Source organism: Schistocerca serialis, chromosome 4 (assembly GCF_023864345.2).
Source record: "Schistocerca serialis cubense isolate TAMUIC-IGC-003099 chromosome 4, iqSchSeri2.2, whole genome shotgun sequence".
Taxonomy (NCBI): domain Eukaryota; kingdom Metazoa; phylum Arthropoda; class Insecta; order Orthoptera; family Acrididae; genus Schistocerca; species Schistocerca serialis.
In genome coordinates, this window is record NC_064641.1 from 554721089 (window position 1) to 554745220 (window position 24132).

A 24132-nucleotide genomic window follows, 5' to 3' on the forward strand; every position below is an offset into this window, starting at 1 on the left:
ACAACCTTCTCTCAGGATTTTTAAATCAAGTGTTGGTTATGATGAAATTATGCTCTGCGCAAAATTCTACTAGAGGCAGCTTCCTCTTTAATTCCTTACCACATTCCATATTCACCTACCACTTTTCCTTCTCTTCCTTTTCCTATTATCAAATTCCAGTCCCCCATAACTATGATATCTTATCTGTTTGTCATTTAGGATCTATTAAAGTCAAGATTATTTTGTACAGCCACATCTGTGGAATATGTCACTAAAGTTTATTGTTCAGTTATGTTCTTCTATGTTCAAGTCTTATAATATGTCTGTAGTTTATTAGTTAATGTCCCATATTTTATCTTAGTTCAATAATTGTACATCACATTTACACTGAAATAATAATCTCTGGAAATGGAGATACCCTGCACATGCACTAGATTAAAATCTTTGATCCAACAAAATTTCACTGGACCATATACTTATCTTTTTACTTCATGATGGTGTAATAGTCGCAAACTGGTTCATGTGACAAATAATAAATATTGTAAAATATTACACCAGTGGTGTGTGTGTTTTATTCATAATGTATTTTGAAAAAGTTCCCACGCCGAAAATTGTGCACTATCTGTGTAGCACACATTAAAGAACAACACAAGTGCAATGGTAGTTATGATGGATTCTGACCAGTAACAAGACAACTTATTTTCACAGGTTGTGTTCAAAATGACCACTTGAAATGGGAATACGTGCTTCCAGTCAGATACAGAGTGACTATTGCACACATGCCAGCATTTCAGCAGAGATGTCTGTACAGGCTGCAGTAATGCATCATTGCATATCATCAGTTGTAATTGGTATGTCCTTTTAGACAGCATATTTCAGCTTTCCCCACAGCAAAAAGTCTACTGATGTGAAGTCTGGGTAATGAGCTGTCCAGGATAAAGGTGCTCTTCGTCCAATCAAATAATTTGGAAACAATTCATGGGGCCATGCTGTAGTACTTCGTGCACTGTGAGCTGGACAGTCATCATGTTGGTAACACAGGTTCCCCATAGCCTGCAGAAGAACACCTTGTAGCATTTGTGGAAGATGGTCTGTTAGGAGGGTGCGATACTTGTAGACGTTCATTGTTTCATCTTCGAAACATGGGCGTATGAGCTGACGTTCACTATCCCACACCGTACATTTACGTTGTCTAGGTGTTACACTAATACTTTCATGTAACTGGTTGAAGAGGTTGAAAAATAATTGCCAAGATGATTGATGTCTCTTTTGATATCTTTTTGCATACACCATACACTGAATTCTTCCTACACTCTCCATACACCATATGCATCTCAGCTTATTCTACATTAGTAAATACCATTGTCTACTCATGATCTGCCGCTTTGACTGTCATACAGTAATGGACTAGCAAGTTGCAGTGCAGTCAATGAAAACATAGGCACACTGTAAACAATCAAAACAACATTGTACCTAGCAACTACGCGTGTTGAATGGCACAAGCAAGTGTCAATGTGGAAACTTTTCAAAATACTACATCTCATAAATAACTTGCACTAGAATCCTTCAACAAACACCACTGACATTCTAATTTACCCCACTTTCAGTTTGTTAATGTGAAAGGAATAAAGTTAAGAAATAATTGAAAATTCCTCTAAAAGTTCTTTACACAACTGAATGTATACATAGATACATCGTGTCGGATGGTTCCACAGGATGCAAAAAAGGCTTTGCACGTGTTTTAATTAAAGTTATACCCACACCCCTCCCCACCCCACCCACCCTGTGTGGAACACTGAATTTTGGTTCCCTTTACATTACATACCGTTAAGCTGTAGCATGTCTGGAAATGTTTAATGAGTCCATTTTCTCTTATATATCTGTATTTTAATGTGTTCATTTCTTGAGTTTGTAGGAATTTATTTTGATGATGTTCATTCTAAAAGCTACATACCACTTCCAACTTAAATTACGTTGTATATAGAATGAAACATTTGAATTTCAGCTTGTGATGATGGAACCATAAGATTGTGGTTGGTACCTGAAGGAGGCCTCCCAGAGCCAACGAATACTCCTGATCAGATATTAGCTGGTCATTCAGAGAAGATATACTTCATTAAGTTCCATCCTTTGGCAAAAGATATTCTGGCTTCTGGCTCTTATGACATGACAATTCGGATCTGGGATCTAGCAACACAGTGTGAAAAGATTGTACTTCTTGGACACACGGACCAGGTAAGCTCATTAGCCAGGTCTCATACTGGAACTATATATAAAACGAAGTTTTTGAATTAATCCATGTAGATTAAAAATTGCCTGGAATGCTTTCAGTAAACTAAACAGGGTTTTCTAAACAGAGCCTCCAATGTATCTGAAAAGGGAAGTCTATACTTTGCATACATGACCAGGTTTGAAAGCAGTGAGACTTGAACTTTTAATGTGAAAAACTCTTCAGAATCTGAGGATTACTTCACAAGCACTTTAGGTACACATTCTGAGTGTTACTAGGAGGGACAGGGGAATAAATCAATCGAGAAACAGATGAGTGGGAGATGCGAACATGACTGTAATGAGGAGGAGGAGGAGGTGATGATGGTGGTGTCACAAAGTGATGCAGAAACAAAACTGCCATTAATTATAGACAGAAACCACATGACTTGTCAAGGAAGAGTATAGATGGACACCAGATTGAGGGTAGACAGGTTTATTTTACGTGAACAATGACTTTGAAGTTATCAGATAATGCCAAGCTTGCCTTGTCTGTCCTTTGTTATCTTGTTACATCACTGTTCATATTCGTGTAATTACCACAGTTGAGTGCTGATGTGTTAACCTTTTGTCCTTACACAAAAAATATTGTTGCATGTAAGTGCTGCATGTTTACAGGTAAATGAAAAGGCATTAACAATTATGTAAAAAAAAAATACATTACCCTGTTATTGTCCATAAAATGAACTTTACAAATGAATACTATTGAAAATTATTTATAGTTATTGTCTCCGTAATACTATACACACACACTGCTTGACAAAAAAGGTGAAGCACTCAGAAGGGAAAAAGGAAACAAAATTAAAGTTTATGGGTTGAGAGGGTATGTGATGTCATTTTAGTGATTACAAAATCAAGTGAACTTTAGAAACAATTTGGCAGCATGAGCCCACTTATCAGCACGACATTGCACTCCCTCTGACCTAGATGCATGCGCTGATGCTGTTGGGGAGAGTATCACAAAGTGGTTGTATCCTCTCCGGAGGCAACTGTTGTAACTGGTCCTCGATATCCTGGAGACTGACTCTGTAACATGGTTGAAATCAGGTTGGTCACTAACATCTTCTATCAGGGACAGATTCAAGGATCTTGCTGGCCATGAGTGTACCTCAATATCACACAGACAGTTCATGGAGACACATGCTCTGTGTGAATAAGCATTGTGCTGCTGGAATATGGCACCACAATAATCTCACACAAGAGGTAACACACAAGGATGCAGGATGTCCATGCTATACAGGTGTGCCATCAAATTCTGTCCGATCGTGGCTCACCTCCTTCCGACAACGATGAGCTGAGGAAGTAGCCCTTACACGGCTTAGAATAGGACATTGTCCATTGACACATGGTTTTCTGTTACGTCGTGAGGAGCCACCAACGTGTCAGACATGTGGGACACAGCTGTCGATATGACATATTTTAACTGAGTGTGTTTTATATGCAGGTTTGAGGGAAGATTTCAGTTTCCCACAAGACCTGCCCTCTCTTTTAACTAATAATGAGGCGAGTGTCTGTAGGGTTTTACGTTTTTGTGTGATGTCTGGGCTTCTTTCCAAAATATTGGGATTGAGGTCTTAATGTGCTGTACAGTCGTTTGGTCGTCCATTCTTTGTAAGTGGTCACTCAGCCACCATTAATTATTTTTACCTGTTTTGTACTGCTATTTTATTTTTAGTTTTATCTACCTGTTTTGATGTGCTGTGTCCAATCTTGCCATTTGCACATTTCCAATTCTCGCAAAGATCGGCTCTGAATTGATCTTTGTTTAACAGATCTTGGCTGCACTCGTCAACATTCCTTTTGGGAACGGGTGCTGATAACCTCGCTGTTGTGCGCCCTAAAACACTAATCATCATCATGTGCCATCAAAGTTCCCTCAGTCACTACTAGACTTGACCTAAAGTAATACCTAATGGTTCCTCACACCATCTTACTAAAAGTAACATGACTGTGCCTCACCAAAACTTTGGAAGAGCGAGTTCTCTCTACAGATTGCTCTCATGCTCATCGATGATATTCATCCAGGGTAGTGTAGAACCACAGTTCATCACTAAACACAATGTGATGCCATTCATCAGCAGTATGTGCTTCCCTGTCATGGCACTAATCCAGACACAGCTGTCTGCATTTTGGTGTTATTGGTAGCCTATGCATGGGATGGTAGTTTTCTAGTCCTACTGCTCTTAGTCTCTTAACAGTGGTGTGTGGTGACACAATGTTACAAGGAGTCTTGTTCTCTGATGGCAGGTAGAGATGGGAAGGGGATTATGATGTGCTTAGTGCACACCTCTCTTGTTGTGGTCACACATGGTTGACAGGAACCTTGACAAAAAGTATGCCTGCCTTCTTATTTTCATGCAGTCCAACATTGAGCCACTGTGACACCTAAATGCCCCATAAATTTGGATATTGCATGATTCGACCTTCTGTCCAAATGGAGACCCATAGTGAGGTCTCTTTCAAATGCTGTCAGGTGCTGATAATGCTGTCTCACATGAGTATGTGATACCTTTGTGTCCTTCACAGTGATTACTTAACATCAGACACTTTTCACGCCCCTTATGTGCCTTACCAGTCCTGGTAACAATGCTACACATGAACACCATTAAAGCATTCTGGTGACCTTTCAATATGTCACAGAGAATTGCAACTCTAGAATCATTTACACGCCAGTGGCATTTGGCATTTGGCATTTGGCCATGTCTCCTGAGTGCTTTACTGCTTTTGTTATACATGGGGTGATCCGTTTGAGATGTGACAAAAATATAATGTTATATTTATTAAGTTAATGTATTCATCTCTGAGCAATTTTCTACAGTGTACGTGAAATTGATGGGAATTAACAATGGGTGACCATGCACCAGGAGGCAAGCCAGCAGCACATGCTGTTCACAGCACAAACTCAAGATGTCACAAACATGTTATATAGATGTGGAAAAGTTAGCGCAGTCAGTGTGTCTCATCGTAGAGACCTAGCAAGCTTTCATATAAAGGTACAATGTTATTGGCCCATTTGTTTTCCAGAGGGTACTGTTCTTGCGCTCAGTTATCTTGAAATGCTTGAGCAGGATGTGAACTCCAAATTACAGCAAGATGAGGTACTGGGCACTTCTATATATCAACAGGCTGTTGCTCCACCACATTGGGCTCTCATAGTGTGAGAAAATTAAACCACATATTCAATGATTGCTGGTGTGGCTGTAGTGGACCTATCCCATGGCTTGCTAGTAGCCCCTGCCTAGCTCTTACAGATTTTTGTGTGCGGCTGTGTCATGTTAACAGTGTATGCACGAAGACCACAGAATCTGGCCAACCTACAGAGGCAGATTACAGCAGACTTTCAGGAAATCAGAAATGCTGTATGTCATGTGGTGCATCATGGATATCACATATGATATGTGCTGATTCGCAATGGCAGAAATGTTTAGTGCTAAAATGCTGCAAATTTCAGACACAATCTCCAGACTCTGATACACATAAATGTGCCATTAACAAGTGATAAATTTGCATAATTTCTTGTATATAGTGTTTTACTTTACTGACATCTCTAGCACATTACTCATATACACTGAAGAGCCAAAGAAACTGGTACACCTGCCTAATATAATGTAGGGCCCCTAGAGCACACAGAAGTGCCACAACATGACATGGCAGGGACTCGAACAATGTCTGAAGTAGTGATGGAAGGAATTGACACCATGAATCCTGCAAGGCTGTCTATATACCCATAAGAGTATAAGGGGGTGGAAATACCTTCTGAAAAGCGTGTTGCAAGGCATCCCAGATATGCTCAATAATGTTCATGTCTTGGGAGTTTGGTGGCCAGTGGAAGTGTTTAAACTCAGCAGAGTGTTCCTGGAGCCACTCTGTAGCAATTCTGGACACGTGCGGTGTCGCATTGTCGTGCTGGAATTGCCAAGTCTGTTGGAATGCACAGTGGACATGAATGGATGCAGGATATCAGTCAGGATGCTTACATACCTGTCACTTGCCAGAGTTTTATCTAGACGTATAGGGGTCCTGTATCACTCCAACTGCACATGCCCCACACCATTACAGAGCCTCCACCAGCTTCAACAGTCCCCTGCTGCCATGCAGGGTCCATGGATTCATAAGGTTGTCTCCATACCTGTACACGTCCATCCACTCGATACAATTTGAAATGAGATTCGTTGGACCAGGAAACATGTTTCCAGTCATCAACAGTCCAAAGTCAGTGTTGATGGACCCAGGCAAGGTGTAAAGCTTTGTGTCCTGCAGTCATTAAGGATACACAAGTGGACCTTTGGCTCCGAAAGCCCATATTGATGATGTTTCATTGAATGGTTCACACACTGACTCTTGGTGATGGCCCAGCATTGAAACCTGCAGCAATTTGCAGAAGGGTTGCACTTCTGTCTCATTGAATGATTCTCTCCAGTCATCATCAGTCCCATTCTTGCAGGATCTTTTTCTGGACGCAGCGATGTCGAAGATTTGATGTTTTACCTGGATTCCTGATATTCACGGTACACTCATGAAATGGTCGTAAGAGAAAATCCCAACTTCATCGCTACCTCGGAGATGCTGTGTCCCATTGTTCACGAACCGACTATAATCCCATGTTCAGTCTCACTTAAATCTTGATAACCTGCCATTATAGCAGCAGTAACCAATCTAACACCTGCACCAGATACTTGTTGTCTTATATAGGCGTTGCCAGGGGCAGCGCTGTATTCTGACCATTTACATATCTCTCTATTTGAGTACTCATGCCTATACCAGTTTCTCATTTGATTTGTAATGGCGAAATAAACTAACACTGTCTTTTGACATGGGGTATAGCATGAAAGGTGTTGTCAACAATGTTTGTATGGGCTTTCTCCAGCTACACATTGCAAAAACAAAACCACAAATATCTGCGGAAACACCAGAGAAAACATGCCTGACAGTGCTTAGGAGGGACGCACTTTAAAATAAAGTTAGTTACTTTGTGTGCTGGTTCTGTTGCTCTCCCTTACAAAATGCAGGAAGAAATTAAAATTTCTCAAAAGAGAGAGTGAAATTTATATCTCAAAATTACGTGAAATTACTATGAACTGAAAGAGTGAAGGTGTCTTATTCTTTTTACAAATCTGTTATTTTTGTGGAAACAGTTAAACAAGGGCTTGTAAATATTAATTAGACATTTTAAATGCAATTGTTTTCAGAGCTGCAAAATGCACGAGTAGAAATTAACTATTCAGAATCAGCATTTGTCATCTAATGTGTGAGAAAAGAGGTCTATCCTAATTCATATTGTTGTTATTCCATCTCTGAATTTCCATTGTTTAGTTTCATAAAAGTTTGTACTAAACTAATGAACTGTGAGTTTGCTACATTTCACCCTTTGCTAAACTGAAATGAATATGTTTTGATTGTGTGGAACAGATGTTCTGCTTTGCGTGGAGTCCTTGTGGAGCATACTGTGCAACAGCTTGCAAGGATGGCAAGCTAAGAGTGTATGAACCCAGAGTGGATGTCCAACCCATCCGAGAAGGAAAGGGTCCAGTAGGTTCCAGAGGAGCAAGAATTGTTTGGGCCCTGGATGGACAGTTCCTTGTTGTTACAGGATTTGACAAGTTCGTAGAACTTCTGCTAATCTATTTAGGAAACAGTGTTCTCAATTAATTTGTTCTCTTTGAGCTTGGATACATTAGATGAAATTAATGTAACTTACTGTACTTTCATTTCATCATCTTTTTGCAGGGTTTCTGAAAGACAGATACAGATTTTTAAGGCAGACAGTCTGAATTCGCCTCTGAATACAGTTGGTTTGGATGTTTCTCCAGCTATACTCATTCCTTTTTATGATGAAGATAGTTCTACTCTTTTTGTTACGGGGAAGGTAGTGTATCGACTTTTTTAAAACTGTAATTTGAAGTGTGTTTGCATTGTGATTATTATCTATGCAGATCTCATTAGTTCTGAGCATGCTGGTTATAAAAGTACCGCAGTATGAACAGTCAGCAATGAAACTATAAAGAAGACTGTTTTTCTCTCTTTTATTTATTTTAGCTGAAATTAGTATTAAATCTACTTCACTCTGATACAGAAATGTACAGATTTCGCGTGTGTGATGATACTGATGATACAGAAAACTGCCAGTCTAGGTTTTGTTAAACAACAGCATGTGTCCCCTCTCATCATCAGAGAAATTCACTTTCCATTCTGCTTGTTGTTGCTCCTACTTCCTGCGTTATGAGTAGGCACACAGACTTTTTCTTTGTATGATGTGCAAGAATGAACATAGCATACAACCTAAAATTACTTCAGCTAGCCAGTGAAGGTAAATGAATGAACTTACTCAAAGAAATTGAAATTTATTCTCTGAAATGTGCATACCCAAATGACATTCTAAATTATCAGAGCTACCCAACAAAATGTTTGTAAGAAACACCAATGATTTCCTTATAGAACCATACACCAAACACAGCCCATGGAAAATAAAATACAGTAACAGCCATACATTTCTGTTTATGTACATAGTAGTAGCTCTGAGCCACATAAGTCAATTGTTCTGCATTTATTCATTCTATATGTCACTCCAGTATGTCAAATTTATTAACTGTGCGTGAAATATGTAACATTCAATATTTTACACGAAATGCACTGTACTATTTTCTGATATACAGCACTATTACATTGTAGGTAATCATTCATAGCATTCAGTACATTGCATGCTAAGAAGTCTTAATTTTTAGTCTTTTAGAAGTTTAAATTAAAAATATTTAATGAGTACATCCATCTGACATCAGCAGTACAGGGCTATTTAAAAAAAGATAAAAATACAATTCCAGTGTTCCTGGAAGGAGAAAAGTCCAAATTTTTGTGCATCCAGTGTGAGCACCATGAGTTACATGACAAATATCAAAATGGTGGCTCATTTCCTGCCACACATGAAGCAGCTGATCTCTCATTATCGAATTCACAGCTTCAGCAATGTGATGCTGCAAACTTTCAAGAGTGTCATGCATAGGGGGGATAAAAACACAGTCTTTTACGTAACCTCACAGATAAAAGTCACAAGGTGTGGGGTCTGGAGACTAGGGAGACCACCAGCGATGAAGTTCATCTTCGCTCCTCCTCTTACAATCCAGCATCCTGGAATGATGTCATTCAGGTAACTCATTCAAGTAGCACTGAACATGCTTACAGAAATGGACCACCGTTTTGATATTTGTCATGCAACACTTGGTAGTCACATTGAATGCAAAACGTTGGAGTGATGTTTGTATCTTTTGTAGTTTGGAAGCAATAAATGTTTGAAATCTCTTCCTTTTGTAATCAAAGTGTAACTTTTACTGTAGACATAATTTTCTGATACAAACAAACATGTCAGCTGACAATATGCGTGGGTATGCTCTGTTTTCGTGCATCATACAGAGAAAAAGTGTTCGTGATACTCTTATAAAGGCAGAAAATATGAGCAACAACAAACAAAATATAAATTAAGTGCATTTAACGCTTAATATATATATATATATGCTTAGTATATGTATATTTACGCTTAGTATAGGTAAACAAGATCTGTCTATGTATTATGCCAATTGAAGATGGGTGAAAGCCCAAAACATGTATTAGTATAGATAAAAAAGGTAGGAAAAGACAAATTGCTACTTACTGTGAAGAAGACAAGTCAAGTTGCAGACAGGCTTTTGGCCACAGCCTTCATCAGTAAAGAGACACAGACACACTCAACATTCACACACAAACAAGCAATTACACCTCACGCATGCACGACAGCCAACTCCAGCATCTGAGGCTGGAATGCCAGCTTGCGCTTGGGGTGTGTGTGTGTGTGTGTGTGTGTGTGTGTGTGTGTGTGTGTGTTTTTTCTGTCTGTCTCTGTTTACTGACAAAGGCTGTGTCCAAAAGCTATAAGCGAGTGTCTTTTAATTGTGCCTCTGTGCAACTTCAAGTGTCTTCTTTACAGTAGTAATCTGTCTTTTCCTACATTGTTGATATTTGTACATGGAGTTTCCATTGTTTGATTAGTATAGATAAAAATACGTTAAGTGGCAGGTTACTGTATACCTTAAAGTAAAACAATCAATTACTGTAAAATAAAAACAAAACACTAATCAAAATAAAGGCACTCTGTTCAAAACTACATGACTTTACACAACTGTAAAATCAAAAATCCACTGCATTGTAACATTAAGTAGAACATTACTCAAACTCATGTGTTGTAATATCATTGGCTCCTCCTTGGCACACTGTCCACATGTCGGGTGAGACATTGGTGCTCAGCCATCTCTCAGTCATTGACAGTGAGCCCCTTGAAATCATCGAAAGGTTGAGGAAAGTTCCTGTGAAACTGCAAATTTCAATTGGTCTCAAGTGTACGCTGCTGTGTTTTTGTCAGTAAATACATCAGACCATTTGATTCCTGTATCCCAGAGGGAGGTGTTCACAAGGTGGGTACAGTGTGCTTATGTATTATCACCTTGAGAGATTAATTTTAACCAAAATTTTGGTTACGGGGCTGCACGATATGTTGGAGGTTTCTGTCTTAATGCTGCACAGCCCTCAAAACACCTTCTGTAGTGATGAGAGGTATGACCCACTTTCCTGCTGAATGTAAGAGACAGAACACCTGAGACACGCAGTGATACCTGGCTGCCTCAACAAACTTCTGTGATGATCATCAGATGTCAGACAAACCCTGCACTTGGTGAAGAGAACCTAATGTTCAGGTTCAATTCCATGTCCATCTTCTCCATGCACCATGGTTCTGGGGCGACATTGCTGGTGGGGGTTGTATTGTTGGTTGCAATGTACGCTTAAGACCAAATTGCTTACATGAATATAATTGTGTACTATATGGGTCATCACAGCCCTTTCAGTTGCCTCCAATGAAAGCCAGCACACAATTCTGTTGCATTGTACTCAATGTACCTAGGGAGCATAATTTGGAGGTAGCAGCCATGAGCTTTTGGTGTTTACCATGGGGGATCCGTATGAGGCAGAAATTCAATATTATCAGCTTCATGACAGTGGCAGAAACTTTGAATGTGATGTATGCCAGTTCAGACTGGAACTCCTTCGTCGAGAATCCTTCTTGCTCTTAGGTTACGATGCACACATGATAAAAGTTTAAAATCACCCTGGGCTGCATATTGACAGAGTGTTTGTAGTATATAGGATGATTCAGCAGCCCCTACCAACCTGTTTTATGCAAGCTGCACTATGTCTGTATCAGGAACAGTATTCAGACAGCTGACGGCCACGTAATCAATGCAAGTTTCCTTTTGGAGCTTCGGACGACTGTTAGCAAATGGAAATGTATTGTAAAAAATACAAGTGCGGATTGGCCCTGAGTTACAAAGTATTTTTGAACCAAGATATATGTTACTTCTGCCATACTTATCCTATTGTCACCAATCTTTCTGTGTGCAATTAGTGGTGTAGTTATACATGTTTTGGATGTCTCTGTAAATTTATTCCATTTATAGTACTTAATCTTTTGTAAATGGTTCAGAAATGTTGCCTTATAAAGTTTTTCACTATTGGAAACTGTGGTGTCACCGCCAGACACCACACTTGCTAGGTGGTAGCTTAAATCGGCCGAGGTCCATTTAGTACATGTCGGACCCGCGTGTCGCCACTGTGTGATCGCAGACCGAGCGCCACCACAAGGCAGGTCTCGAGATACGATATAGCACTCGCCCCAGTTGTACGACGACTTTGCTAGCGACTACACTTACGAAGCCTTTCTCTCATTTGCCGAGAGACTGTTAGAATAGCCTTCAGCTAAGTCCATGGCTACGACCTAGCAAGGCGCCATTAGCCTTACATAGTTTGATAGCTATCATATGAAATGTCTCATCAAGAATGCTGTATTCACATCAAAGAATAAAAGATAAGTATTCGAGGAGCTGCATACTTTTCTTATTAGAATTCACTACTTATCCTGTTCCAGATTTCACGCCCGTCTGCGTTAGATAGCTTCCATTTAGGCCTCCTCTATCTACAAGGTGTTGGCACATTTGCCAACACAGAAACAATGAAGTTAACAGGAGATATCAAAATGGGAAGTATGGAAGTAACAACTTCCTGGTATATAACCTAATGAAAAGATTAATATAGTGGGTGATTGTGCTGCTCCTACCAATGTCTTTTGATGAAGCGCCACATGACAGAACAATGTTGTTGGGCAGTTTGCTCTGGAGATGTGAAGCATATTTTCAGAACGTTGCAGAATAACAGACAAAGTATACAAAGACATCTTAGACCTATTGTACAAATTTTGTTCATGACAGTACTTTAGCACATTAATGTGGTGATCCAGATATTGAGCTTTTCATTGGGTTATATACTGGAAAGTTGTTATTCCATGCTTCCCATTTTGATACCTTCTATTAATTTAGCTGTTTCCAATGGTGAAACACACTTTATAAGGGAATGTTCTTGAATCGTTTATGAAAGGTGAAGTACTGTAAATGGAAAAGCTTACAGAGACGTCCAAGCACTGTATGACTATATCACTGATTACACAAGGAAAGATTTGAGACACTTGGATAAATATGGTAGAAATAAGATATATCTGCTCCAGATAAACCATGTAACTCATGGCCTACCCTTACCTGTGTTTTTTACAGCACGATTCCATTTGCTAACAGTCACCCAAAGCTCTGAGAGGGAACTTAGAGACATAAATTATGTTTGGATACCATTCCAAATGCAGACAAAGTGGGAGTTGCATTAAACAGATCAGTAGGGGCAGTGAATTGTCCTGTATGTGTCACATTCTTCCATTGCTGATTGGAAACTCAACTTGCTGTACTGATGTGCACTGAAAATGCGAGTTTACTTCTACCTCCATTACACAGGAGGCTGTATGTAGCAATTGACTGTTGTCAAAAAAACTTTCCAATCAAGCTAAAACAAACATGCAAGTCATGAGGGCATTGCAAACTTTTTTTTTTAAGCAACTTAGTTCAGTAAATACCGAAATGAAAATGCTGTCTTAAATGCTATTAATATATTTCCTTTGCCCAGCAGTCTTCTTGCTTTCAGTAAATAATATTCTGGAAATTTCATAGAAATCTGCAGCAACTTACGTGCAAAATAGTGTGTTTTCTTTCATAACTTCAAATAGTTTCCTGTCTTAAAAAAGTTTTGTCAATCAAAATTTTGTGCATTTCTTGAATACTTCACCCTTACTTCTGTTTTTCTTTTATTTTTTGAAATAGGGTGATTCTACAATATATGCATTTGAGGTAACAGAAGAGGCACCATACTTGTGTCCTCTTAGTCACCATCGCTGTAACTCGTTGCATCAGGGCCTCTCATTCCTACCTAAGAATGTATGTGATGTGAGCAGTGTTGAGTTTGCTCGAGCTATGAGGCTCACAAATAACACCATAGAGCCTCTGTCCTTCACTGTTCCAAGGCTGAAGGTATGTTGTTGTCTTATACATTATCATAAACATATGCTACTTAATTGAGAAATATATGTTGCTGGAATCATAAGTTACTAAAGATTACTTGATGCCTAGCAAGTGAAAAAACAAATCTGTTTATCAACAGTGTTATTTTTCAAGACAAGATGTGCTAACACTAATGTTTATAATACAGTGTGGTATATAAAAAAAATTAATTCAAAGATTGCTAATTTATGAATCTGGTGATCTTGTTTGAGGGTTACTGTATTTTTTCAGCCTACATAGGATTTTTATGATTGTACCTCGATTAGAACTTTATGCATCATTCTGTAGGTTTGTTGGCCCTGACTGAATCCTTTAACATATTCTCTACTTGACAGAAAAAACTTGCAGATGAAAACTTTTCACAACTACACTAAGTTCACGAAGAAGCAGTGACCAGAGTTCAGAGAGCAATGACCTGAATGTACTCGCTTGATCTCCTAAATTTCCCAATTAATTTTGTTGACTTTGAACTAAAAACTGTGTGATAAAGAAAAAGTAATTCATTGTGTGTTGTTGTGTGTTGTGGTCTTCAGTCCAGAGACTGGTTTGATGCAGTCCTCCATGAATAATTCATTGTGGTAAATAAAATAGGATGGTAATGGAAGAGGAGCAATGGGGAGGGTAACAAGTCGGGGGGGGGGGGGGGGGGGGGGGGATTTTAAGAATACACATGATCTGAAATGTTGCAGATGATATACATGTTATGGTTAAGTTAGTTTGCAGGAGCTGATTATTACTGGACTAGAATATTAAACACACTCTCTCTCTCTCTCTCTCTCTCTCTCTCTCTCTCTCTCTCTCTCTCCTTTTTCTTCTTCCCCTTATGATGGAATACCGTGGGCTCGCTCCACCTCTGTTGCTGGTTGGCCCAGCATTGCTGTACTGCCAGGACTGTCCCACCTAAATTCTATTCCAACACTTTCTCACAGCTTGAAATCACTTAATAGTATTCTTCTGTCTGTGTAAGGATAGACTGTTGGAATGGAGAATGGAGAAGGGGGAAGGAGGAGCTGGAGATAGTGCTAATTTCTTCTTCCCCTTATGATGGAGTACCGTGGGCTCGCTCCACCTCTGTTGCTGGTTGGCCCAGCATTGCTGTACTGCCAGGACTGTCCCACCTAAATTCTATTCCAACACTTTCTCACAGCTTGAAATCACTTAATAGTATTCTTCTGTCTGTGTAAGGATAGACTGTTGGAATGGAGAATGGAGAAGGGGGAAGGAGGAGCTGGAGATAGTGCTAAAAGGCTATCTTAGACAATAACTATTTCCCATCTGAGAAATCTTAAAAGTTATCCAGGGAGGTAATAAACTATTTAGAGCAAAACTGGATGAACAGACTCTTCGAAACATTACTATGGTAAGGGTGGAAACAAAATCAAGTAGAAAGAGAGTCTTACCACAATGTATGTAGGTGTGTAACCTAGATGCCAGGCCGTGGAGGGAAAAAGGAGGTTTTGTGCAGAGATTTTGATAAAATGATCATAGTATGAGCACAAAATTTGCAAATGACTTAGATTTCAGCATTAAAGATGGTCTTCGTGAGATGAAGCTACAACAGCAGCACACACAAAGAGACTTCAGTGGATTTCTCTTGCCTGCAGAGTGTTAGAAGTGTGATATACTTATTGCTGGAACTGGGAGATAGAGTATTCTAACTATGACCTTCACTTAGATAGGGAAGGGGACAACATACTAGCTGAACATCTTGCATATAGTTTAGGAGGAGTAACCATCACGCAAAGAATAATCCCTTTAATTAGGAGAAATCCTCAAATAAGCCAAAAGTTGTTGCGGTTACTGGAATCAAAGGGACTCATTTTTTAGTTGTCCTTGATTACATGCTTCAAAGAAATCTGAGTAGAACAGGTCCACTAAATATATAATTGTTTTCAGAAAAGTAAAACTGCATAATTGAGCTGCTTGTATGATTCTGAAGAGGTAGTATGTTGTACACTTGTCTCAATGCTATCTAACCACAAGGATTGAGAAGTTAAACATCAGATTATGTGGGTTGTAGTCATCTCAATGTAACTAATTGTGCAAGACAGATTTATCACATATGTAAAAGTGGAACATAATATAAAAAGCAGTTTGTACAGTGCGCAGTGTACAGATTTATTTATATATTTATTTAACCTGGTCAGATTAGAGACTTTAGGCTTTGTCATGCACTGAACGAGGGTTTCACAGCTAGAGTATTTTTTACATCATAGTGTTAATAGAATTCAAAATTATGAAGGACAAGGATGTTGTTAGTAGAATTGTAGAGGATCCAAATTCCAGGCTACATCTACTACATGAAGAAAGTATGAAAAATTTGTATCAGCAAAGGTTAAATATATGATTGCATGCAGAGGAGGAGGACTAGAGTGTGAATGAACTTCATGGTTTCCTGAAACAGTCAATTAAGGAAGCAGTGGAGGCAGCTTTAGGAAGGGAAAGGGAGAGAAGAGTAAGAACGAAGTGGATGACCACAGAGTTATTGGATGTGGCCGAGGAAAAGAAAAAGCTGTATCACATATGGTTAAGCTCTGGGAGTGAAGAGGATTGGAATATGTATTAGTACATAAAAAGAGGGCTAAAAAATGTACAAGAAACTGTAAGGAAGAGGCATGGGAAAGAATGTGGGAGGGGGGATAGAGCATTCACTTGGATACAGGAGATTGGTGGAGGCAATGAAGATGATCAAGATGATGAAAATGGATAGAAATCCTGCATCCACAATACAACCTATGTCTACTGGACAGTGGAAAAAGCACTTTGAAGAACTCCTGGTAGAAAAAAAGATAATTCCAAGTGATTGACATCTATAATAAAAGGCAGTGTGTTAGGTAATACAGAACCTGTAGTAAAGAAAGAAGAAAAACAAATGCTGCAAAAGGTAAGAAATGAAAATGCATGTGGACTGGGACGAGTTGTGATGGGACTGTGGAAATATGAACCCACTCAGATGGTGAGACCTAAATGTCTAAATGTAAGTTCTTCAGACACATTGTCGGAGGAGAGGAAATACCAAAAGAATGACGAATTTCATATATATCTGCTATAAAAAAAAAAGAAGGAAACAGGAAACACACAAGCAGTAATTGCGAGAGGGGGGGGGGGGAGTGTAGAGTTCTGCCATCTGTTGGCTGATTTTTTTTTTTAGCACTATACTCAAAAACAGGTTGGAGAGTGAAATCAAGGGAAAGATGTGAAGATATGAGAGGATGAGGTAATTTTAATGATCTTGCATAGATCATGTTTTTAGCCTTAATGAAAAGGCGTATTGTAAGGTTAAGCAAGTACACTTAATATTTGTGGTTACAGAAAGTGTATGACTCTGTACCCATGAACACTCAGTGGGTAGCAATGGAGTATATAGGTATAAAAGCACAGCAAATACCCCTTATTTGGAGAATACACTAGCAATCATACACAGTAGAAGTATGAACTAAGTTGAGTGAGGCATTCCAAACATAGACAGGGCTGTAGTATACCGCTGACCCTGTTGAAACTGTGTATTTGTAATTGTGCAGAGGTATGGGAATTCCTTTCCAGCTGGGAGCTATCCACTCATTATTTTTGGCTAAAGATCAAGTATTGATAGCACAAAGTAGGGAGGATGTCAAGTCAGTGATAAAAAAAGTTAATATACGCATTTGACAAAGGTGGGTGTAAAATATAGATGAGAAAAACAGAATATCTTTCATTGGGAGGAAATGTAAGGGATATAGTACTGACATAAGTAAGTATTAAAAACAGTAAAACATGTTAATTACTGAGGATCAATTATCTCTACCTCGGGAAGCTGTGAAGTAGATCTAAAAAGCAGGATCCAGCAGGCAAGAGAAGCAATGAAGATGCCAAATGGAGTTAATGGAGCAGGGCAATGTCAAAGGAAACACAGAAGAAGATTTTGCAAACAGTAGTTGATAGCATACCAACATGTGGTGCAGAAGGATGGGCCCTAGAGGAGCAGCAGAGAAGTTCAGGCTATGGGCAGTAGAGTTGCATGGAATAAGGAGGGCAGCCAAGGTATCCAGAACAGAGAGAAGAAGAAATGAGAAAATTAGGGAGATAACAGATATGGAACAACAACTTGTGCAAAGAATGGAGAAAAGAGCTCAACAGTGGTATGGCCATGTACAGCGAATGAAGGAAGGACTGTGGCCACGTGCTTACCTGCAGTGGTCACTGTTGAGTAGGAGGAGGAGGAACCTTGGATGGCCATGAATAACACAGATGTTGGGACTAATGGTGAAGGGAGGTCTGAAAGAGGAGGACTGTAATGATCATGCATGTTTGCAATTGGGAATACAGGGCAACTGCTGAAGAGTGGAGAAGCCCTTAAAAGTAGAAGTAAATAAGTAAAAACAATTTGAATATACACTGACAGAAAAAAATTCTAGTGCCGAAAAGGAGCTGTGCGCCATAAACAAAAGTTGATAAGCGTGTTTCTACATAGGAAAGATGATGTCTTAAAATTTCACGCTAGTCGCATAAGAGTGGCACTAGTAGTGCCACTATGAGGATGCAAATTAGGTTTAGTTTAAATACGCACTGTAATAGTCATGAGGTCTAGTTACCTTTGAGATTGGATATGGTGTGTTGATGTTAGTGAAGAAAGGCTTTGTCAACGGCTTACTGAGTTTGAATGAGGCCATGAAATAGGGCGATGAGAAGCTGGATATCCTTCTGCAGTATTGCAGAGATACTTACCAGGAATGGAGCCACTGTACATGACTGCTGGAGGAGGTCATGAGAATGTACGGTCACAAGAAGACTGGCCTCTAGACGACCACATGACATTGCTGAGGGCAAAGACCATAATGTTCAGCATATGGCTCTGGTGCATTGTACTGCACCTGCAGCAACAATTTGAGCAGCAGTTGGCACCGCAATGACACAACGAACTGTTACAAATTGGTTACTTCAAGGACAGCTCTGAGCCAGATGACCCATAGTGTGCATTCCACCAACCCCAAAACACTGCCATTTGTGGCTTCAGTGGTGTCAAGTGAGAGCTCATTGGAGCACAGAGTGGAGGTCTGCTGTGGTGAAAGCTTGTTCTGCCTCGGGGCCGGTGATGGCTGTTTGTTAGTTAGCTGGAGGCTGGTTGAGGGCCTGCAACCAACCTGCCTGTGTGCTAGACACACTGGACCTACCCCTGGAGTTATGGTCTGGGGTGTGATTTTGTATGACAGCAGGAGCAGTCTCCTGACAATCCCATGCATGGTGACTGAAAATTTGTTCATCAATCTGGTGACTTCACCTGTTGTGGTGCTATTCATGAACAGCATTCCAGGGCATGTTTTCCAACTGTGTAATGTTCACCTGCATGCTGCTGCTGCAACCCAACATCTTCTACTGTTTGTTGACGTGTTGGTCTGCCTGCTCGATCACCAGATCCGTCTCCATTCGAGCATATGTAGACATCATTGGACAACAACTCCAGCGTCCTCCACAAACAGCATTAGGCATCCCTGAATTGACCAATGAAGTGCAACAGGCGTAGAACTCCAGCCCACAAACTGACGACTGCCACCTGTACACACAATGCATGTTTGTTTGCATGTCTGCATTCAACATTCTGGCAGTTACACTGGTTATTAACATACCAGCATTTCACATTTGTGACAGCTTATCTCACGCTCGCATTAAGCTGTGATGTTGCAATGTAAATCACTTAAATATATTACCTAGACAGAGGTATTCCCAAAATGTCATTACTGTACATTTACTGTTTTTTGGTATTGTCATTTTTTCCATCAATATAAAAATAGTGTGAATAAATAGTGCTGGCTAAGAATTAATTAAGTTAGTACCGGAAATACTTTTTCTTCTTCTTCTGCTACTACTGCTGCCACCACCAATAATAATAATAATAATAATAATAATAATAATAATAATGACGACGACAATGATAGTGGCAGATATGGAAAGTATCTATAAACGTACAAAAGTGACCTTTTCTGATCTAGCAAGTTCTGAGGGAGGGAAATTTAGATAGAATGCTCCAGCTAAGAGCACTGGGAAATGGAGATGATGTGGTTAGAAAGAGGGTTTCATGGGGGAATGAGTTCATACAGGAACAAAGGGAGACAGTATTGCTGCTTTAGTAGATACATTATTAACTGTCTTTTAAAGCTGGAGATGTTATTCCAGAATAATGTTCCTGACACTGAAAAACGATTTCGAGTCAGTGGCTGAGTGACTGAGTGGGACAAAGGATTTTGCTCTGTTTTGAAGACTTTCTCTGCTGTGTTGTTCAGACATGGTTTAGGAGAGATTTGAGGATCAGTGTAAATTGGTAAGGCAGTGGAGGAGACAGAATGAGTTGAAATTTCTGCATTCATCTGTGCATAGCATAGATATATGTGCAGATGATGGTGAAACGTGATCAAAGAGTGGAATGTCACAGATGCAAGGGTTGGACAAAAATATGGAAACATGTTGAGAAATGCATGCCACAACATAAATGCAGATGGTAGTCAGACCTGCAGGTTGCGCTGTTGAGTTTGCCCACGAATGGTGGCACCTATCCTTGATACATTGCAAGTATCAGTTGTAGTCACAACAGTGTTTTGTGTGGTTGTGAGTACATTCTGTCAGAGGTAAGTGAATTTAAATGTGGACAAATGGTTGGTGCTCATACGATGGGTGATTCCCTAACCAAGGTATCTGATGATGTGTTTGGTTTTCAAGAGGCACTGTACTAAAATTTATACCATGTACAGGAACAGCAGAAAAACATCATCTGCTAAGTCACAATGTAGACAAAAGTGTGTGTTGGGTGATCATGATGGACAGTCATTGAAGAGGATTGTTATAAAAAATAAGAGGATGGCAGTGGCAAAAGTCACTGCAATGCTGAATGTCACACTCGCAAACCCTGACAGCACCAATAGAAGACACGAAGGGATACGCAGGGGATTGCAGGGTAAGCTAAAATTCCAAAATCAGTCATCAGAGATACAAACGCCTGTAACAGGAAACTGAGGCACTGAAGTCATAAAACCTGTAACATGGAGCAATGGAAGAATGTCATTTGGCTGAATGAGTCTTGTTTCACACTGTTACCTACTTCTGCCTGAGTTTATGTCCCAAGAGTGAAATGTGTTGGGGGTTTGGTGATGATTTGGGCAGCCATAATGTGGTATTCCATTGATCCCATGGTTACTCTGCAAGGTTGCATTACTGCCAAGCATTATGAGCCCATTTTGGTTGATTAGGTCCATCCCATGGTACAATATTTTTTCCCCAATGGTGATGCTGTGCTCCAAGGTAGCAGGACCCCAGTGCACACAGCTTGCATCATCCAGGACTGGTTTTATGAGCACAAGGATGAAGTTTCACATCTCCCCATGCCACCACGGTCACAAGATCTCAATATCATTGAGCCTTTGTGCTCTACTTTGGAGAGAATGGTGAGTGATAGCTATCATCCTCCATTGTCATTTCCTGAACTTGACAGTATTTTGCAGGAAGAATGGTATAAGATTCCCTTGAAACCCATACAGGATCTGTATTTGTCTATTCCAAGATAATTGGAAGCTGTTTTGAAAGCCAGTGGTTTCCCTGCACTGTATTAGGCATGAAGTTGTGTTGTGTTTTTGATGTTTCCATATTTTTGCCTATCCCCTGTATATCGAACACAGACATTCATAACCAGCTCGGAGCATCCTTAAACTCTCCTGAGACAGACTTTTCAGGACTGAAAGTATAAGTATTTTTACAGGTTTCTTTTCCTAGCCAAAATGGGAAGAGCTATTTATAGTTTTGTAGGGTATGAGGAGATGCCAGTGTCTTCTTGCATGTTGTAACTATGTGCTCTGATGAGATTATATTTTCATCTGTTATTACTACAAAACTTTTTGCTGAGGGAGATAAATTGATAGTTGTCTCATTTATGATTAAAGATGGTAGGGATTCCTGATATCTCAGGTAACAAACCTTGAAAGACCAACTGGGACTGGTTGATCTTTGGGTGCTATATAGTGTGCCTATTTTGACAGTGCACACAGGTCTGTATTAAAATTCTCCATAGCTGTTGTAATGTTTATTGATTTTGCACTTAGATACAACTGTAGGTCATGAGCATACATGTGATATTTATAGTAGGATGAAACTGATGATATGTCTGATACTGAACACTGGGTTCATATGTATGATACTGAACACTGGGTGACACCTGGTGTCAACTGTCTCCACTGTGACTTTATATTCAGATGTGACACATTGCTGGCGAGACGTTAGGAACAAGGAAAACCATTGCAGTGCATTTGGTGATAAATTTAGGCTGCTAAGATTGACAAGTAAAATGTTGAAGTCAACAGTGTCAAATAGTTTGCTGAAATCTAAGAAGCACACAATAGTCACCTCTCATCTGTCTATGGCAATCTTCAAGAGAACAGTTACCTGTATTAAGGCTGATGATGTGCTGCCCTGTTTATGGAAACATGATTGGTATTCATCTAGTAGGAAAATTGGAAATTTGTGGTAAGGACTGTGGGACCAAACTGCTGAGGTCATTGGTCCCTAAGCTTATGCACTACTTAACCTAACTTAAGAGGGAGAACTCAAACCTCCGATGGGGGAAGCCGTGGAAGTGTGACCAGATGCCTCAAACCGCATGGCTACCCCGCGCAGCTCATCTAGGAGGTTTTTTGTAATTAAGTAGTCAGTTAGATGGCTGTGAATTATATTTTCTAAGGCCTTGGACATTGACAAAAGAATGCAAGTAAGTCAATTCAGAGAGTGTTCTCAGGGAAAACGCTTGTGGTTAAGGAGTAGTTGAAGATCCTCACTAGAAATATTAGAGCTGTTTATGAGAAATCTTTATTCATTGCTAAGCAGCCCATCAGATAAAAAGAAACATTTAATAATTTGTTGATGTTTCAATGTAAATTCCTTGTATTCAGATTGAAAAAACGAGTTGTATGTAATTGGCTGCTACAATGTGATTTCAATAACAAAGTTTCCAAGTTGAGTACAGCAAGGTGGTAGAAGCCTGATCATCATAACACTTTCGTCAGGCCAAGCAATATCACATTTATCTCATTGTTAATGCACTATTCATGATGGTTAAAATGAACAATGCAGCTTTTTACAGCTCGGAGAAATAATCAGGTCAAAAGTGAGGAGTCATATTGATTCTAGGATACAGTCTTTTAAGAAGAAGATACAATAAATAAAAAACCTGAGCAATATATGCACATGGATAATGGAACATGTTAAAATATCTTGTCCTCAGGAAAGGAAAATGTGCTTGTATTTGCTAGTACAAATAAAGCTCCTTTATTAGATGTGTTCTGCAAATATTACTGCAATATATTAAGAAACTTAATAAGATGCTCAGAAACATACAAACATAGCAAAAGAAACTTTTATTACATTTGTGAAACTTAGTATTTCTTTTTATTTACAAGTAACAGAATATTTGGAGCCAGATTGCAAGATGTAGGCACTCATCAATGTTAAGTGGAGAAACTGTGATCTTTCCGTGTTTTGTATTCTTTCTAAGATTGAAATAAGTCTCTATCAGTAAAGAATTTGACACAGGTATATGTTATAGATATGATCTTAGTTGCATTTCTGCATAGCTTGGGAAATTCCTCCACAATTGTGTCAAAGGACCACTGTAATGAGTTGATAGTGCTTTAATATACCAGAGGTACAGTATTTGTTACAACTAGAGTGACAAACAATTTCTTTCTATGCTATTCAGTTTTCTAAATTGTCTCAAAGCCCTGGCAGTGTTACACAATGTTTTGTTGGTAAATCCTTAAAAAAATTGTCCTTGTGTAATTGTAGCATTGGAAAACATTCAAAAATGTTATGTTAAATTTAGCAAGCTGTTTTTAATAAACAAAGTTTATCATCAGATGCATTAATCTTATCACACCTATTAATGATCAATATATACTTTCTTAAACCAATTGAGGTGCCACAGTACTTAGCACAATGAACTTGCATTCAGGAGGATGGCAGCTCAAGTTCACATCCAGTCATCCAGATATAGGTGTTCTCTGGTTTCCCGAAATTGCTTAATGCAAATGCTGAAATGATTCCTCTGAATTTCTTTCCACAACTTTCCGTAATCTATTCTTGTACTCTTTCTCTCCAATGATCTCATTGTCAATAGGACATAAAAGTCTAATCTTTCTTTCTTCCTTCCTTTCTTCTTTCTTTATTTCTTTCTTAAGAGCCTTGTTAAATTTGCAAAAAAGGTTAAGTCAAAATTATTCTTTGCAGTCTCTGTCTTTGCTTTCATATCCATAAAGACGGCATTTATTCTCAAGCACAAAGAACTCAGCATTTATTAAACCAACAAACCATGCTTTGGTAGGCTATGTCAGCACATGCTGCTTCCATGTCTTGCAAAAACACATTAAACTAGTGGTAAACAACACCATAGCACCATACACAATTCCCTCAGTCAGGACAT

At 39.3% G+C, this 24132-nt stretch overlaps 1 protein-coding gene across 2 annotated transcripts in view; it reads left to right on the forward strand.

Moving 5' to 3' along the window:
- LOC126475283 (coronin-7) overlaps positions 1-24132 on the forward strand; it is a 241653-nt gene that overhangs the window by 155467 nt on the left and 62054 nt on the right. For both annotated transcript variants that reach the window (XM_050103040.1, XM_050103039.1), the window contains 4 exons: positions 1985-2214; positions 7657-7847; positions 7975-8113; positions 13464-13670. In XM_050103040.1, the coding sequence (XP_049958997.1) occupies positions 1985-2214; positions 7657-7847; positions 7975-8113; positions 13464-13670 (767 nt within the window). The remainder of the gene's footprint in view (positions 1-1984; positions 2215-7656; positions 7848-7974; positions 8114-13463; positions 13671-24132) is intronic.